At 69.9% G+C, this 17,911-nt stretch overlaps 2 protein-coding genes across 3 annotated transcripts; one reads left to right on the forward strand and one right to left on the reverse strand.

The window, feature by feature from the left end:
* Nucleotides 1–3,999: 3,999 nt before the first annotated feature.
* Nucleotides 4,000–5,225, forward strand: PRR7 (proline rich 7, synaptic). Of its 2 annotated transcripts, none has more exons than XM_040078044.2 (2): nt 4,000–4,473; nt 4,576–5,225. In XM_040078044.2, exons 1-2 carry the CDS (start codon nt 4,170–4,172, stop codon nt 4,989–4,991), a joined length of 720 nt encoding a protein of 239 aa, XP_039933978.1. In that variant the 5' UTR covers nt 4,000–4,169; the 3' UTR covers nt 4,992–5,225. The 2 variants fall into 2 exon arrangements, with proteins under 2 accessions (XP_039933978.1, XP_039933979.1); XM_040078045.2 differs by having other exon boundaries at nt 4,002–4,473; nt 4,603–5,225.
* Nucleotides 5,226–5,341: 116 nt separating this feature from the next.
* On the reverse strand, nt 5,342–16,542 carry DBN1 (drebrin 1). Its single transcript, XM_040078041.2, is given in 18 exon segments — nt 5,342–6,089; nt 6,173–6,223; nt 6,226–6,274; nt 6,357–6,675; nt 6,677–6,825; nt 6,827–6,915; nt 7,903–8,034; nt 9,088–9,225; nt 10,421–10,535; nt 10,668–10,727; nt 10,847–10,910; nt 11,054–11,205; nt 11,298–11,375; nt 11,536–11,682; nt 11,760–11,834; nt 12,017–12,129; nt 12,230–12,285; nt 16,407–16,542. Coding segments are annotated over 18 exon segments (1,944 nt in total). The 5' UTR covers nt 16,493–16,542; the 3' UTR covers nt 5,342–6,018.
* Nucleotides 16,543–17,911: the final 1,369 nt, after the last annotated feature.

Here is a 17,911-nt window from a genome sequence, read left to right on the forward strand (position 1 = left end):
AAACGCACCAGGCAGGATGCTTGTGCTGCCCTCCTGGCACTGCCTGGGTCATGGCACCCTGGCACCAAGGTCCTGAGGTCACCAGCGTGTTTGTGTGTCCGCCACATGTTCGAGTGGCTCTGGAACAGAGCTGGGGTGTGAACAGAGCCGTGGCCAGCCCTGAGCAGGGCAAGGAAGTGGCTCTGCCTGTTCCCACCTGCCCAGTGGTGCCCCAGCATTTGGGGGCCGTCTCATCCCCAAGCCTGTCCTTGCTGGGGGGTAGCAGCATGCAGGTGAGGGGATGCTGCTGTATGCCCAGAGCTGGGGGTGTCTGGACCCTGCGGACACAGGCCAGCTGTGGGGGTCCTGAGCAGTGCCCCGCGCTGTGGGGCTGTGGCGGCAGCTCCGCACACCATTTTCAGGGGTGAAGGATGCTCTCAGCTGTTGCCTGGGCAACGGCTCCTCCTCCAGCCCACCATGTGGCTCGGGGAGCGCTCCCCCGCCTGCCTCCCCCCGCCGCCGTGGGGAGAAGGGGAAGGGGAAGGCAGCTCCCGGCCCCCGGCGCTGGCGGGGCCGGAGGCCTGGCTCCCTTCGCCCGCCCTCTTGCCCTGACTCGGCGATGCCCCTGGGCCCCGCCGTGCCCCCCGTCCCCGCGGTCCCCATGGCTGAAGGGAGCACCCCGGCCCCCCCGCATGGCCGCAGCCCCCTGCCCGCCCTGGGTGCTGCTGGGGCACCCCCACAAGCGCCGAGCCGGCAGTGCCCGGCTGCCGTGGCCGCGCTGTGAGGTCGGATCGCAGGAGCAGAGTTCCAGCAAGGTGAGTCGGGGCCAGGGCCGAGGGGGGGCCGGGGGACACGCGGCCGCTGCGGCCCTGCTGCGAGCGGGGCGGTGGGGCTCGGCCGGACACCGGAGCCCGGCTTCGGTGGGAGTGGGCTGCCGGCAGCCGGATTCCCCAGGTCGTTCCCCGGCCGGGATGGAGGAAGTCCTTCCGGCCGGGGCCCGGCAGAACAATGCGCCGTGTGTGCAGCCGCAGCGGGCGCCTGCCACCCTGCCCACGGGGAGGAAACGGCGGCGGGGTCACGGCCTCCGTGGGGCACCCCACAGCCGTCACCCACCCGCATCTGGCACGGCTCCGCCCCGAAACCGCGCTGCCCCGCTCCTGCCACGGCTCCAGGGCGCAGCGAAGGGACAGCGGGGACTCTGGACCCCAAGCCCTCCGCAGTCCGAAGGAGCCATAGGGGTCTCCCATGGGGGCCGCGACCACCGGTCTCGGTTACGGCAGAGAAGAGCTGATGACAACCCCGCGATGGCAAATGGCTGGGGGAACCCTAGCTCAGGGACAACGGCCCGGGCCAGGCCGGCGAGGGGTCTGCTGGGGGGGATGGCACCCAAGGGTGCGGGGTGACCCCAGGACACCCAGTGCCATTTCGGTCCCGTGCTGTACTGGGGGCCAGGCTGGCACCCCTGCCCTGCAGAGCCACGTGTCCCACTGCAGTGGCCGGGTGGGCTGTGGCAGGGGCTGATAAGGTCTCGCCAGCGGCTGGGCTGCCCTCCCTGCCCGTGGCCCTGTGCCGGCCGTCACCCCGGGGAGCTGTCACCCCTTGAGGAGGCCGAGGATGGCATTGGGGGAGCGGGTGGCAGCACCCCCAGGGTACCTCCACGGCGAGCGCGGGGCTACGGCCCGTGGGAGCCTGTGGCACCACCCCACCGGGCATCGCAGGGCCCTCACCCCGCCCGGACCGGGAGCCGCTACCCGGGAATCCCCGGCCCCCACCTCGTGCGGCTCCCGCAGCCACCCCCGGGGATGCCCCGGCCCTCCCGCCACCGGCATCCCGCCGCCGTTCCGCAGAGGCGTGGCGGAGGAGGGTGGGGGATTCCCGCGGCAGTCCCGGTGCCCAGCCGGTAGCCCCCGAGCGGCGGCGGGTCCCGGGGCGGGGGGTGCGGGGGGCCCGCGGATCCCTCCCCGAGCCGAGGGCGGGGCGGAGCGGCGGGGCGGGAGCCCGGGCGGGCGGGGCGGCGCGCGGCGGCGGCGCGGGAGCGCTCACCGGAGACAAAGGCAGCGCCGGGAGGCGGCGGCGGCGGCGGCGCCGCGCACCGGGCGCGCACCGGGCCCCCCTTCCCCCGCCGCCTGATGGAGGCCGCCGCCCGCCGCCTGAGCCACGTGCGCCGCCGCCGTCGCCGGTAACGGGAGCCGCGGAGGGAGCGGGCGCGGTGCCTCCGCCTGTTGCGCGGTGCGGGGGCGGCGGGGCCGGGGCGGGGGGCGCGCGGGGGCCGCCGCCACCGGGGGCCGCGGCGGGGACGCGCGGCGCGTACCGGGGCGCGCATCTCCGGTCCGGCCCCGGTGGGAGCGCGCCCCGGGGGAGGAGGAGGAGGATGAGGAAAGGGTGCCGCGCCCGGCGCCGGGAGCGGGGAGGTTTCCCGCCGCGGTGTCACCCTCTCCGCGGAGGCAGCGGGGCCCGGGCCGTGGCCGGGGGGCAGCGAGGCGGCCCGGGGCTACCAGCGGGGCCCGGCTCGGCGGCCGCTCCGCTCTCCGCCCGGCGTGAGTGTCTCCAGCCCGGCCCCGCTCCTCCCCCAGCCCGCACGTCCCCGGCAGCCCCGCTCCCCCCGCACGCCCCAGCTGCGAACGCCCCCGGTCCGCGGCGCCGCCAGCCCGCCCTGCCCCGCTTCCCGGTGTTTCCCCGGCCGTCATCCCGGAGCTCGATCCGCGGCCCTTCCCGCACGGTACCTCTCCTCCCCGGGGATGCCCGGGATGCCCAGGCTGCCGGCTCGGAGCCTGTTGCAGCCGATGTGGCGAGCGCTGCCCGAACCGAGCTGGCTTCAGCCAGGGCACCTCGTCCCCAAAGACCCACATCCCGGCGCTGCCTCAGCCCACGCGTTTGTCTGCGTGATGGAGCAGCCCCCGCTGCCCGCCGGAGAGTGGCCAGGGCCGCCGGCTCCTTCCTTCCCGGTCGCTTTTTCCTTCCGGCCCTCTGGCCCTGCCGGCACTCTCAGCACCCGGTGGCCCTGCCGTGGTCCCTTGCCGGCAGCGTGGCCTGCACCGCAGGGTGATGGAGCACCCCGCGCCCCTTCGCCCTTCTCCGAGGGAGTGATGGTGTCACCGTGGTCACCCAGCCCTCGGCTGCCGTCGCTCCAGGCTCCCCCTCCTCCCTCTGCTGAGCCCGTTTTCTCCCTCACCACGATAATGAGAATCCTGACGTGCCTGCCTGCGAGCACCCATGGGTGCTGCTCACTAGGAGCAGACGGGCCCCTTGGCACACGCCATTGACGTTTGATGCTCGGCTGGATGTGACCGAGCTGTCACCCTGCCTAAAGGGCGGGGGTGACAGTTCCCATCACCACCACCCCTGGCCCTGCATTGCTGTCTTGGGGTGCCACCATCCCTGGTGGCTGCGAGGCCAGCGATGGCTTCGGCGCACGTGCTCCTGCAAGCTCCACGTGCCGCAGGCAGCCGGCACCTCTGCTTGTCCCCGCTTCTCCCCGGGCCACCCTCCTGTGCAGCAGCACAGGGATGAGCTGCTCGGGCTCAGCGGCTGATTTAGGGGCGCACTGAGTGGGCCAGGAGAAGGGGATCCCACTGGGCACCCCGTGATCTCGAAGATGGTGCTGCGGGACCGCAGCATCCGTCTCCCACCCCAGGGTGCCCAGCAGCGCAGCGGGCGATTCTAGGGGGGGCTGCGCGGGTTTGCATCCATAGGGGTGATGGTAGAGGGGGTGCACGGGGTGCCGGGAGCGGGTTCCCCCCGGGTCTGCGGGGTGCTGCGGCGGCATGTGGAGCGAGTCACCATGGAACGGGGCGTCCACGTTTCCGTGTCGCTCACAGCTCGCGTCTGTCTCGTTGCAGGGGCCCCCACCCCGGCGGTCCCCCCCCAGCGATGGGCAGCGGGACCCCGGCGCCCCGTCCCCCCCCGCCGCCCGCCCCGCCGGCCCCCCGCCCCGCCGCCCGCCACCGGCGCAACCCAGGCCTGACCCACCCGCTCCAGCCCCCCCCGGCTCCATGGCGAGGACGGACCCCTGACGGCAGGCGCGCCCGCGGGCCAGAGGAGACGGCGCCGGGCACGGCGCGGGGAGATGCCCTCGGCGGCCCTGACAGCATCGGGTCCTCCCTGACCCTGCCGCCGCCCCGAGCATCCCGTCCCCCATCCCGAGGGCAGAGGGAGAGGCGGGGGCCTCCCCTCCGGGGCCGGCCGCCAAGATGGTGATGTCCCAGGGCACCTACACCTTCCTCACCTGCTTCGCGGGCTTCTGGCTCATCTGGGGCCTCATCGTGCTGCTGTGCTGCTTCTGCAGCTACCTGCGGCGGCGGGTGAAGCGGCAGCAGGAGGAGCGGCTGCGGGAGCAGAGCCTGCGCGCGTTGGAGATGGAGCCGCTGCACTACGAGGGTTACGGGGGCAGCCCCCCCGGCATCGCCATTCCCCACCGCCTCCGCCTCGAGCCCCACCATCACCATCATCACCCCCACCACATCCCTCCCCCCCGGCCCTGGAGCTGCCGGCACGGTAAGGAGCAGGGAGGGGCTCTCGCATCCCCGCAGCACGTGCCTCCCCCCGTTTCGGGGGGGATACGACGTGGGAGCCGGGGCGCGGCGCTGACGGCAGCAGGGGTCCGGGGGGGGCTTTGCCTTGCAGAGTCGGACCTGTCAAAGCCGCCGTGCTACGAGGAGGCGCTGCTGATGGCGGAGCCCCCCCCGCCGTACAGTGAGGTGCTGATGGACACGCGGGGGCTCTACCGCAAAATCAACGCCCCTTTCCTGAGCCATGAGCGGCTGGAGAAGCAGGAGCAGCCTCCCAGCTACAAACCCCTTTTCCTGGACGCCGGCTACGGTTCGGCGCTGCACTTGCCCCGCTCGGCCAGCCCCGGCCCTGCCTGCCCGGACCTCTACCTGCAGCAGGAGTGCTCCCCACGCATGTTTCCCAGCTGGACGGACTCGGAGCTCAGCAGCAGGGACACCTACGAGACGGGACCCTGGCACCTCCCGGTCTCCATGCCTCTCTTCGGCAGGACTACCGCCGTTTAACGAACGGCGGCCGCGGGGGACGCCCGGACCTTGCCATACACCCGGGGTGTGGGTTGGGGGGGTTTTGGTTGCTCGTGTCACCCCAGGGACACCCGCCCCGGCGCGGAAGGGGCTGGTTCCCCGTCTGGCCCCCGCCGGCCCCCCCATGGCCGGGGGCGCTGGGGACCCGGACTCTGCTCTGTTTCTTAAATTTTTCGTTTGTTACGGTTTGAGAATAAAAGTTTGTGGCTCGGGTTTGCCTCCTGGCGGGCTGGCACGGTGGGACCGCCCCCTCCCCAAGGCAGCCGTAGTGCCCCCCCCTCCCCAGCCCCAGCCCTCCCTGCCGCCCCAGCAGGCTGCAGCCCCCGTGGGAGACGCTTTATTTATTAACAGACATGAGCACACCGCCGGTACAGAACTTGTGCTTTCCAAAAAGTTTCCAGGGGGAATGGGGGGAGAGGGGCCAAGCAGGGGCCAAGCAGGGGAGGACGGGGCTCCCAGCAAAGAAGGAGTGGGGAAGGGGTAAAAGCCCCCACACCAGCTCCCTGCCGAGGTTTGGGGAGGGGGGGGGACGCCGCTGGCCGCAGCCTTGCCTCGCTCGGGTCGCTTTATTGCCATATTCATTATTTATTATTATTATTATTATTTCTTTTTTTTTTCTTTGAACTCGTGCAAAGTACTGGGGGGGCTCCCGGGGAGGGGGGCATGAAGAGAACGAGAACCCTGTCCCACAGCCAGGGCAGGGGATGCGAGCGTGTGTCGTCCCCCCCCAAAGGGGCACTGGGGTATCGGGGGGTGGGGTGAGGGGCTGCTAAGGGAGGGCTGGGGGGGGCTGACACGGCTCCTACCGACAACTTAAAAAAGAGAGGAGGAGAAGGGGGGGCTGTAAAAGGTGCCCCGGGGCGGGGATGCAGCAGGGTGGCCACCACCCGGAGGCCTCATCCTGCGGGGCCCCAGAGGGGTGAGGGGGGCCCGGCCCCCGGCTGCAGCCCCCTCGTGCCCCGCGCCGGCCGGGGCGGGCTGCCTGTGCCGGCAGCGGGGCCTGGGCTTACAGGGCCCCCCCAAAGCTCTCCTCTTCCTCGGGCAGAGGGTCTGCATCCCAGCACGTGATGTCGATCTCTGGAGGACAGGGAGAGGGGGTCAGGATGGCTTGGGGTGCCCCAGAGAGGGACAGGCTCCCCCTCCACACTGGCCTCACTCACCTGGGGGCTTGTTGTAGAAGACGGGCTGGGGGGCTTTGGCCGACAGCTCCTCGGGGGGGGCACCTCCTCCTCCTGGGACTGGCTGAAGTAGCCCTCGCTGGCCTGGGGGGGTGGGGGCAGGTTATCAGGACCCCCCCCCCAGGCACCCATCGCCCCCCTGACCTCTCCCCGCAGTGATGCTCACCTGCTCCCCACGACCCGGTGTCCCATCCTTGGGGGCCATCTCCCCATTGGTGATGGGGGGCGTCTCTCGGCCGGGGGTGTCTTCCTGGGGCGTGTGCTGGCAGCCCAGATCCTGGGACTGGGGGTCTCCCTCGCCAGCTGCCTCCTCCTCATCCTCCTGCTCCGCGTCACAGAAGGTGGCGGGGGGTTCGGGCAGCTCATCCAGGCTCAGCAGGGCCCCCTCCTCAGGCAGCATGGCCGGGGGTGTCTCGGGGACAGGGGCAGCAGGCAGGGGCCAGGCAGCTGGGGCTGTCACCCCGTCACTCTGCCACAGGTCGATGAGGCTCTCGGGGTTGGGGGGCTTCCCCAGTTTGGGGTTCGTCAGCCACGGGTGGCAGGGAGGGTTCGGTGGGCTCCAGGGTCACCAGGTCCCCCAGGGCATCACCCCCCGCTGTCCACACTGGCCTGGGACTGGGCTCGTCCCCGGGGGGGCTCCGTGGCCTTGTCCTCGGGCCCCGGGAAGGGCCAGTGCTGCTCGGGCGTGGCTGGCCCGGGCTCCTGCGCGCTGGGGCTGGGGGACTCTGCAAGGAGGGGACAGCAGTCAGTGGGGACAGACAACCTCCTCAGGGCTGGGGGTCACCCGGGGACAGGGGGTGCAGCTCAGGGGGGTTTGGAGTCCTTTGGACTGGGCACAGTATGGGGAATGCTGCAAGGACGGGTGGGGGTGGCCGGGCAGGGAGGGGACTGTGGCATGCACAGGGGGAGGGAAGGGACACGGCGAGGGACAAGGTGATCCCTTGGGGAATGGCAGGGAGGCAGAAAGGACTGTGGCGGGAGTGGGAGAGGCGCCCTGAGAAGATGCAGAAAGGATGCACCAGAGGATGCCAGTGGGCCGGTGGGGACGCAGCAGGGACACGTGGTGACAGCAGCAGAGCTGGCTGGGGTGCCCTGGGGACGCAGTGGGGCAGAGGGGATGCACAGAGGGATACAGCACCCCTGGAATGGGCGCACGGCAGGACGGCGCAGATTGGGCAGCATCGCGCTGGGGGACCCAGCAGAGAGAGCAGGGCTGCACTGGGGGATGCAGCAAGGGACGTACAGAGCAGGGGGAATGCACTGGAGATGGGGGGATGCACGGCGAGGGGTGCAGCAGACACGGCAGGGATGCACTGGTGGAGGTAGGGACGCAGCAATGGCGGTGGGGCTGCACTGGGGGACGCAGCAGAGGCGGCGGGGGTGCACGGCACTGAGCAGCAGGTACGGCGGGGATGCGCTGGGGGACACAGCAGAGGCAGCGGGGATGTGCCGAGGGATGCAGACGGGACAGCATGGACGCACCGAGCCATGCAAGGGCAGCCGTGGGGGCTGCAGCGGAGCCAAGGGAGCCGCAGCGGGGACGCGCTGTGGGACCCAGCAGAGGCAGGCGGGACATGCCAGGGGACGCGGACGGGACAGCGCGGATGCAGCGAGCCATGCAAGCACGGGGCCGCAGCCGAGTCGAGGGGGCTGCAGTGGGGATGCACCCGGCAGCCCTGGGCAGGGGGAGGCGGCGCCAGCCCTGCGCCCACCTTTGGGCGTTGCCGGCGTCTGGTCAGCGGGCGCGCGGGTGCCCGTTTCGGCCAGCGGCGTGGCGGCCGGGCTGGACTCGCAGGGGCTGCAGCCCGCTGCCGAGGCCTTGCGGAAGGCGTCCGACTGGCTGCCTGCAGACAAGGGAGATGGGGTGGCGTGGGGGGGCTGCCCACGCTGAGCGGGGGAACCAGCACCGCTCCTGCCCCACACCAACCCAGCCGTGAGCTGCCAAGTGCGCATCACCGTGTGCCTGCCACCACGTCGTCCCCTCCTGGGTGGTGGGGTGGAGGCTTCTATGGCTGCAGCAGCCACCGTGTCCCCTCCAGGCGTCCCCACCGCCCCCGTGGGTTTCAGCCCCCACATCTGCTGGGTAAGGGGACAGGCGGCCCCATGCCTGCCGTGGTGCACACCGGCTCTGCCACGCGTCGCACAGCTGTGCCCTGGCGCAGATTTTGTGGGCGCAGATTTTGTGGGCACATGTCTGTGCCCTGTCAACTGTGCCTGTGGGGCACAGCCCCGCATGGCCCCTGGAACCACCTGGTCCCGTTGGCACAGCCCCACACATTCCTGGGCACAGCCTTTTCCATTCCACACTGTCTTGTGGACAGCCTTGCAGTCTCATCCATGGCACAGCACTTCCGTCCCCTTCTGCCCCACTGGCACAGCCTCACGTGATCCTGGGCACAGCCTTTTCCACACTGCCTAGTGCTGCCCCACGGGCACAGACCTGCATGGCCCAGGGCAGCGACGTCCCTTTCCCTTCTGCCCCATCAGCACGTGATTCTGGCACAGCCTTTTCCACACTGCCCCATGGGCACAGTCCTGCGTGATCCGGGGCAGAGCTGTGCCATCCACCACCACCCGTGGGCAGAGCCTGCCCTGCGCCCGCTCTACCCCGTGGGCACAGTCTATTCCGTCCCACTGTGGCCCATCACCTCCCCGGGCACATCTGACCCGTGGGCACAGCCTGCCCTATGTCCCCCGGCAGGGCACAGGGACCAGCCCCAGCAGGGGCAGTTGGGCCCCGCCTGGGTGCCCGTCCCCCTCGGGGTGCCCGTCCCCCTCGGGGTGCCCGCGCTGCCGCCGCTGCCGGTCCGGTGTGCCGTGGGGCTGGGCGGGCTGTGGGGCAGCTGCCCGCCGCTCGACCCCCGGAGCTGCGCGCCCGGGAGCTCCCAGCTACCTACATGGGAAGAAAGAGGAGAGATTTGGAGTGCGGTGGCAGGACATATAGGGGAAAGGGGTCCGTGGGGGGGAGGAGGAGGAGGAGGAGGAAGAAGGTGGCCCACTGTCAGCTGTCTTTATGAAAGGACAGTGCAGACGACCTGTGAGAGAAAGACAGACAGACGGACGGACGGAGAGAGAGAAAGAGAGAGAGAGAGAGAGAGAGCAAAGAGATGGGTCAGTCCCTGCTCAGCGCAGTCATGGTGGGGCTGGAGCACCAGGGCACCGGGATGGGAGCACAGCAGGGTGGAAGGCAGCATGGTGGGAGAATGGCAGGACAAGAGGATGGAAAGGCAACAGGACAGAAGGATGTGAGGCAGCACTGCCTGGCCGTGTGGGGAGAGAGGCCAGGACACGGCCGTGGGACCAACAGTCTGCTCAGCCGCAGCACAGCCCCGCAGCGTGAATCCATGGCACAACCCATGGCATGGCCAGAACACACAGCCTACAGCACGACCCACGGCACGACCCACAGCACTGCCCCGAGGCACAGCCCCACAGCACTGCCCCGAGGCACATCACCACGGCACAACCCCACAGCACATCCCCACGACACAGCCCATGGCACAATCCATGGCACACCGCACAAGAAAAACACGTCACAGGCTCCCTCCCGGCACAGCCCCACGGCACAGCCCCCCAACACAGCACCGTGACACAGCCCCATGGCTGGAGGAACCCACCAGGACACACAGCCCTTCCCTAGATCCACAAAAAGAGTCCCAGCACTGCACCCCAGACTGTGGGGCAGCCCAGCTTCTCCATGGGGCACTCCTTGCCAAGTGGCAGGACGCTGAGCACCCCACATCTGCCTCACTCTCTCCTGCTTCTTTCAGCTGTCACCATGGGATGTATTCCCAAGCCATCCCTGGACTCCAGCTGCCCACCCCTTCACACTGACCATGCTGCCAACTTGACTGTGGGCACAGTGCTGTGACAGGTGAGTGGACAATACCCGGCAGGGAGCAGGGTGAGCACCATTTTGCTGAAGACGACCTGATATCCAGCCCCTGACAAGCTGCCCCAGCTGCAGGGGCCACATGAGGTGCCGTGGCAATGGCGGTGATGGTGGCAGTGATGGTGGCACAGCAGAGCAGGATGTCCCCTGCCATCCTCATACCCTTTGCCACCCAGAACCACAGTGCCAGTGATGGCAGAGGGTACAACCCCTCCCCGCGTTGCATCCCTGCTCTTTTCATACCCCACCGCGACCCATTGGGCTGCGACACTGAACTCACCTGTGCCGTGGTCTCCTGGTGCCCACCCCTGTGCCCACAGCTCCCCACAGCCCCTCACCTGTCCTGTGGCTGCCTGGCGAGACGGCATCGCTGCTGCCTGATGCCACCCGCTCCTGCTGCTTGAAGAAGTCCCGGGGGTTGTCAGGCCGCTGAGCGATGATGGCAGCAGCCTCCTGTGGGGATGGGGGTGGCGTGGGGCTGTGGGACACCCTCCACGCATCCCGCAGCTGCATTCCCATCTAGCTGTGGGCACTGCTGGATGGGGAGTGAGCATCAGCACCGGGCACGGCCATCACCACACTCACCTCCACCTCTGACTCCGATTTCCTAAACTGCTGCCTGTCGTCCTCGTCTTGCTGGTCCCCCTGGGAAGAGAGACAGCGTCACCTGCCAGCCCCAGGCACCCGGCTGGGGAAAGCCCTTCCCTGGGGGTAAATGCCGGTGGCAGCCCCAATCCTGGCCCCGGTCCCACCGTGGCACTCACAAAGATGGACTGCTCCTTCAGGCGCTGCCGAGCCTCCTCCGCCTCCAAGCTCTGCTGCTTCCGCCTGCAATGGGGAAACGGGAGAATCGGCTCCTGCCGGTCCCTGCCCCAACCCCACCCTGTGAGGGACACCCCTGTGCCCACCCAGCCACTCGCAGCACGTGTGGCTATACCCCATAGCCACGTCCCACCCAGCCCCAGCTTTGCCTGTGCTCCTCGATCTGCTCCTCGCGCTCCCGGTAGCGCCGTTCCCGCTCCTCCTGCTCCAGCCGCTCCTGCTCCATCCGCTCCTGCTCGAACCGCAGCCGGGCATCCAGGGCCTTTTTCCGCTCTTCCTCCTTACGCAATTCCTCCTCTTTCTGGTGGGGAGGGTGAATGAGGGGGCCGCCCATCAGCCAGCCAGCAGCTCCCCCCGGTGTTCTCCCTGGGGTGTTCTCCCTCCGTGTCCCACCTTTGCCTGTTCCCAGAACTGCTCCCGGTTGAGCCGCTTCATCTCCACGGTGGCATCGGTTTTCTGGTAAGTGGTGCCCTGGGACGGAGGAGAGGCGGGGGGGATGGAGGGGCTGGGATCAGCGAGGAGGGCAACAGCAAGCGGCACACAGGGCGAGGGGCTGCGGCAGAAAGGAGCCCGTGGCAGGAGGGACACCCCAGTCCCGCCACCATCACCAGCGCCGCCGTGGGGACATTACCACGGGCTCGGCGTTCTCGTCCTCGCGCAGCCGCAGGCGGTGCAGCACCGGGCTGGAGACACGGGCCAGCCCGTTGGAGAGCCGCTGCCCGATGGCCCCTGGGTCAATGTCCTCCACGCTGCTGGCATTGACGATGACATCGACGCCCTGGCGGGGTGCGAGCGGCCGTCAGGGTTCAGGATCAGCGCCCCAGCAACTTCTTCCCCCTCCCCAGCGTCACCCACCTGGAAGAACTCGGCAATCTTGGCTACGTGGCTGGCACAGGCACATTTGCGGGCGTCCGGCACGTCCTCACCCACCTGCGGCAGCCGGGGAGGGACTGAGCTGAGAGGGGCAGCGGGGTGATGCGCACCCCGCTGACCACAGCGTGCAGCAGGACTGTGGGGCACCCACAGCCCCTGGCCACTGCCGGCTCCCTCAGTCCCAGCCAAACCCCTGTGGGCACGGCACAGCCCCCCCTCAGCATGGCCCCCAGACTCACCCAGTTGACGAGGACGTATTTGGGGAGCACGGCCTGGGGGTCCTTGACGCTGCAGAAGCCATACATCACCTTCTGAATCTCAAAGTGGCCGGAAAGCTCCAGCAAACCTCCACCTGGCACAGCACCATCAGCCCACGTGCACCCAGCACCAGGAACGGGTGGCAGGGAAAACACCGGCACAGGCGAGTCGGCGGAGGGGACAGGGGACCTTACCTCCTGACGCTGCCAGCTTCAGGTCATCAGAGCCATCCTCGTATGTGTAGAGGGCCCTGGGGAGACACTGTGGATGAGCCAAAGCCAGGAGGAGTTGTGGGGCAGCCCCCAGTGTCCCCATCCTTCTTACACCGAGGTCAGGGGCATGTGCTGGGGTGTCGCTGCTTGTCCCAAAACTAGCACAGAGCCACAACACCCCCTTGTGCAACAATCAACAGCACCAAGAGACAGACTGCCAGACAAGGCAGACAGGATGTGGGGCAGGGCCTTTTCCCCAACCCTCGGTGGCAGCCACAGGGAAGAGTCCCAAATTTGGGGACAGAATAGTCACTTGGGCACAGGGACACCCTGAGTGCTGTGCTGCAAGCCAACACAGTCTCACAGCAACTTGCTCACCCATCCCTGTCACCTCACGACCCCTTCCAGCTACTGACCAGGTTTGGGGGCAACCCTGTGCCCCAGCAAGGACCCTGGTCCACTCACGTGCCCGGCTGCGTGAGCCACCAGCCCAGCAGGCACCAGGCTGGGGGAGGACGCCGGAGCACCAGCAGCAGCAAATCAATGAGCCACCAGAGTGTGATGGGGCCGTCATGGAGACTGTTCCTTGGAAACCGTTCCCAGCTGATGGGAAACCCCCCGGCGCTCCCGCCGTGCCCCGGCCAGCCCCTCTGGGGGCTCCGCGGGGACCCCCACCCGCCAGCACCTCCCCAGAGGCACACAGCCAGCCACGGAAGGGGGAACCACGCATGCCAAATCGGTCCGGGGCGGGTGGGCGAGGGGATGGATATCACTAGGCAACCAGCATCCTCCATCGCCATGGCAACCCCCCCATCCCAGCTGGGATGCAGCTCGCCCCGATGACGAGGTGATTAGCGGAGGGCAGCGGGGGAGGCAGGCAGGCAGCGGGGACCTGCGGGGCCTGGCAGGCACCCAAACCTGCCTGCCACCGTCACGCGCTGCACCCGGAAAGCCGGGGCCGCCCGTGCTGGATCCCCCACATCCCTGCACCGCCGCGGGTGGGCGGCTCTGCCGATCAGCATTCGGCTGGTGGTGCTCGCACGGCGCTTCTCAGAGCCCCAAAATCCCCGCTGCGCCCAGCAAAGCCGTTTGCGCTCGAGCCCGCAGCGTCAATCCACAGCCTGGGGGACAGGAATCGAGCGTCCCTACGGGCAGAGCCAACCCTAAAACGGGGCCGTGGCTGGAGATAAAAAGCAGGGGGAAGGCGGGCAGGTGTCTAAGGGGGACAGGGCCTCCCTCTGCCTCCAGCACCCGCTACCCCCCGAGCCCCTGGCAGGGAGCCGCAGATAATTGCACCAACAAGATTGACTTTAATCCGCACATCCCGATCCCGCTAATCGGCCGCCCCAGCCGGCGCCAGCTTCCAGGCCTGGAACAGCTGCAAAGTGCTGTCTGAGATGGCTGTGACAGGGAAGGGTGGCAAATGCAGCCCCCGATCCCCCAGGAATGGGGGAGGATGGCAGCGCTCTAGGGGAGCCCGGGGCAGCGAGCTGGAAGCCGGCAGGGTGGGATGCAGTTGGCAGCAGACAGGAGAGAAGAAGTAGGGCAGAGCCACAGCATCACTGCCTGGGGAGCCCTGTGGGTGCTGGGGGCACCCACTGCCTGCTTTTCTCCCCCAGAGCCCTGCCCTGCTGGGTGGTATCTGCACACAAGGCTGCTGCCTGCACCGGGGGGTGCTCCCAGGGCAGACGGGGCTTGCTGTGGACACAGCTCAGCAGCACAGCCTGACTCCATGCCAGGATGGAGGTTTCCGTTCCAGGAGACAGGGAGGCCATGCTGGGGCCAGTAGCATCCCCAGGGCTGCCTCCAGGGACCCAGAGCCCAACAGCATCACCACAGCCCCCCGCAGCGGGGACCAGCTGTGTCACAGCGGGTGCTGTCAGCGTCACGCGTCGCTTACCCCGCTTCCAGGGGCTTTAATCCCTTCACCCAACACATACAGCCCTTTCCCACCCCCGGGCTGCAGGTATGTGGGTCACCCGTGGGTGGAGATGCCCCGTGCAGCCCGGGGGGGGCTCCCTGCAGCCGGGGGGCTCCACTGAGGATCCCTCATCACCCCGGCCAAAGAGATCGCGGCCCCGCTGCCCTCGGGTGGCCCCGCTGCTCACCGGAGCAGGCAGAGCGGCATCCCCGGGTGCCAGAGCGGGGTTCCCGCGGCAGCCCGCCCCCCATGCCACAGCCAGGGAGGGGTCACATCGCCCCATCCTCCCGCCCCAGCCCCGGCACATGTGTTTCCAATGTGGCTGGGAGCTCCAGGGAGTCGGCGTGCTCAGAAAGCAGCACCGAATTCCTTTCCGATCGAGTAATGGGCCCCAGCAGCCTTCGCGGGGCCGGGCAGGGGGAGGGGATGCTCGGACCCTCCAGGACCGGGCTGGAGCAGGGGGAATCCCAGACTAAACAGAGGGATTCCGGCTGGGCGAGAGCGCGGCATTCCCCGGTACCGGCCCAGGGCCAGGCTCTGGCACAGTGTCCTCCCAGGCAGCTCCCTGGCTCTGCCCTCCTCCCCGTGGGACTGTCCCCATCACCTTGCCCGATGCAGCCCCGCCAGCATCACCCCGCATCCCGCAGGGCCCTGCGGAGGCGATGCTGCTCCCACAGGCACCCCGGTGACAATGGGAGGGAGCGGCTGGGGACGATGGAGCAAACTCGGCCCCGCGGAAGGGGATGGCAGAGGATCGCTGCCCGGCCGGGATCAGGGCTGGAGGTGTGCGTGGGGGAGCCGCCACCGGCACTCGCCTTCCCGGGAACCGATTCTGCTGCTCTCAGCAGCTTTGGCAGGGACGGCTCCTTTGCAGCGGATGCCGGGAAGAGAGATGTACCCAGGGCTGACAGCTGCCGCCTGGCCGGCAACACACACGGCGCTTGCCCACAGCGCCCTTGGGCTGACACCGGGACTGCGGGGCCCTCCGGAGACCCCCGGGGGCTGGCGGGCACCTCCACCTGCCCAGGCCCACACAGCCCTGTCCTGAGAGCAGGGACCCGGTTAGAGATAGACGTCTGATGGGCTGGGTTGTGGGTGCAGCCCAGCTGGGAGGTGGGAGTCCCCGGATGGGTGGTGGGTGTATCCCGGAGGGGTGGTGGGTGCCCCTGGCTGGATGGTGGGCGCACAGTAGCCCCCCCGCCTCCTCCCGCCCCCCCACCAAAAGCATCGTGCACAGCATGCACCCGGCACCCCACGCTGTCCAGAGAGATGCGCCCCAGCGTGCCGGCAGCATTCCCACCCCGCATGCCAGAGGCACCCTGGAGGGCAGGGAGGGGATGGCGGGCCAGATGGCCCCAGCCAGCCTCCCGGGGCCCGGCTGGGCTGGGAGATGCGGGTGGGCTGGCAGTGGGTGATGCTCCCTGCAGCGGGCCTGGATCCGGCCGGCCCCGACACCGTCTGCCCTCCACCGGGGCGCGGGCAGGGCCAGCAGCGGGGGGCCGGGTGGAGAGAGCCACTCCCCTCCCCGACTCAGCAGCAAGCCCAGCCCGGCGGGGCAATGCCGGCCCGAGCAACCACGACCCCCCAGAGATGGCCAGGGATGTGGCAGCCCAGGAGCTTGGGGGAATCTGAGGGTAGCGGGACCGGCGGGGGATGCTCGGTGCCCCCGCGGCCTCAGGCCTCGCTCCGCCGGGCAGCGGGACCGCCCGCTACCGGGGTACCGGTGGGGCCGGTCGGGAGCAGAACCGGCCGGGAGCCGGGCCGGGCTGGGGGCGCCCCGATCCCTTCCCCATCCCCCGTCCCCCGGGCGCCCCTGCCCGCGGCTGCTGCTCCAGACAATGGCGAGGAACCGGTGCCGGGCCCAGCACCGGGGAGCCCCACGGGGCCCTCCCCGCCGTGCGCGAATTCCCCCGCTCCCCGCTCTCGCTGCCCGGCTGGGGGTCCGGACCGGGCCGTGCCGGGGACTCCCGGTGCCGGCGGGTCCCGGCGCTCGCACGTGCCGGCCCGGCGCAGACAAAGCGGGGACCGCGCCCCGGCCCGGTGCGGCGGGCAGGTGCGGGCACCGGGGGCGGCGAGCCGGGCACACCCCCCGCCGCCCCGCCCGCCTTTGTGTGCCGGGGCTCCCGGGGACGGCGGGGGGCGCAGCGCGGGGCGCGGCCGGTGTTACCGGGCGGCTCCGTGCACAAAGGGCGGCGGCGGCGGCGGGGACAAAGGGGCGGCGGCGGCGGGCGCTCTCACCAGTCGGTGGGGCTGTCCTCGCCGATCACGTCCTGGTAGGAGGCGAGCAGCTCCAGGCGGTGCGCCGCGAAGCCGACGCCAGCCATGGCGGGGCCGGGATGCTGCCGGGGGACCGGAGGGACCGGCCGCCTGCCCGCCTCCGAGACACTGCCGCAGCGGCCGGGCGGAGGGGCGAGCGGCGGGGAGGCTCCGCCCGCCGCCGCGCCCGGTCCTAGCGCCGCGAACGGCGGCCCCCCTCCCCTCCCCCTCCGCCCCCCGCGCGGCACCCCGCCCCCGCCGCCCCCTCGGGGCGCCCCCAGGGCATCCCGCCGGCCGCGCCGCCCGGCCCCGAGCCGGGACCCCGGGGGTGCGGGCGGCATCGCCCCCGCCTCGGGCCGCCCCCGCACGCGGCTCGCCCCCGGGATCCCGCAGCCTGGGCTCCGCTCTGCCCCCGCAACGCCGCGCTCCGGGCCGTTCCCCGCTCCCGGGACGCTGAACCCCAGGCTGAGCTCCTCCTGGGAACCCGCACGCAGGGTGATTTCGCGTCCTCAGCCCCGGGGACCCCGCATCCTGGGCTGCTCTCCGGGGAACTTGCACTCTGGAGACCTCTCGTGCTGGGTGGTCCTCTCCATCCCCAGGTTCTCCCCTGCCACACGCCCTCTACACCCAGGGGACGTGGCACACCGGGCTTCCCGTGCCCTCAGCTGCCCTACGCCGAGCCCCCGCGTCCAAGGTTTCCTCTCCAAAGACACGGCACTGTCGGCTTGGCCCTACACACTCAGCCATGCCCTCGCTGCTTGCCCAAGGGGTCAGTGGACACAGCGTTTTTGGAGGCCTCTTTGCTGCCCCTCTGCCCCTCCATCCCCACTGCTCCCGAGTCCCCGGTCCTTTCAGAGCACTGCCAGGCTGTGTCCGCCGGCGCCTCTTCCAGGAGGTTTTGCCTCTGTGTGAACCCACGGCTGGTACTGACCCGCGCAGGGCTCTGCAGGGGCTCCCAGCCAGGTCCTAATGCTCCTGCCAGCACAGGCAGCGATTCCCTGTCCCTGGCACTGCCCCCAGCCGGGACCGGCACCGCTCCGGAGGAGTCTCTGTGCCAGAGCAGCAACGGAGAGCGCACAGGGTCTGATTCCTGAGGGCTGAGGATGTCGCTGGAGTGACCCGTCCCAAGCCCTTCACAGCAGCCCGTGGATGACCCCAGAGGGACACGCGACAGGGTTCCGCGGGCCCTGGCTGTGCCGCCCGCTCCCCCCACGCCCTCCTTGCACCAGCATCTCCGAGCGAGGCCAGAGCCGGAGCCGCCCTAAGAGGCTATGAGAGTTTGGGAGCAGCTGCGGAGCAGCTGCCGGGGCCAGCGCGGGGGCTGGGGCCAGGGCAGGCGCCCCACAAACGGCTCAGATGGCTTTGGGGGTGGATGTGGTGGGACCCTGCTCAGGGATGTGGTGGGAGCTCTGAGCCTGCCGCCGCCAGGCTTTGTTCTCGGAGCAGCGAGGCTGCAGCCCCTCCCCAGGCTCCACCTCCGCAGCCCA

Source organism: Hirundo rustica, chromosome 14 (genome assembly GCF_015227805.2).
Source record: "Hirundo rustica isolate bHirRus1 chromosome 14, bHirRus1.pri.v3, whole genome shotgun sequence".
Classification (NCBI taxonomy): domain Eukaryota; kingdom Metazoa; phylum Chordata; class Aves; order Passeriformes; family Hirundinidae; genus Hirundo; species Hirundo rustica.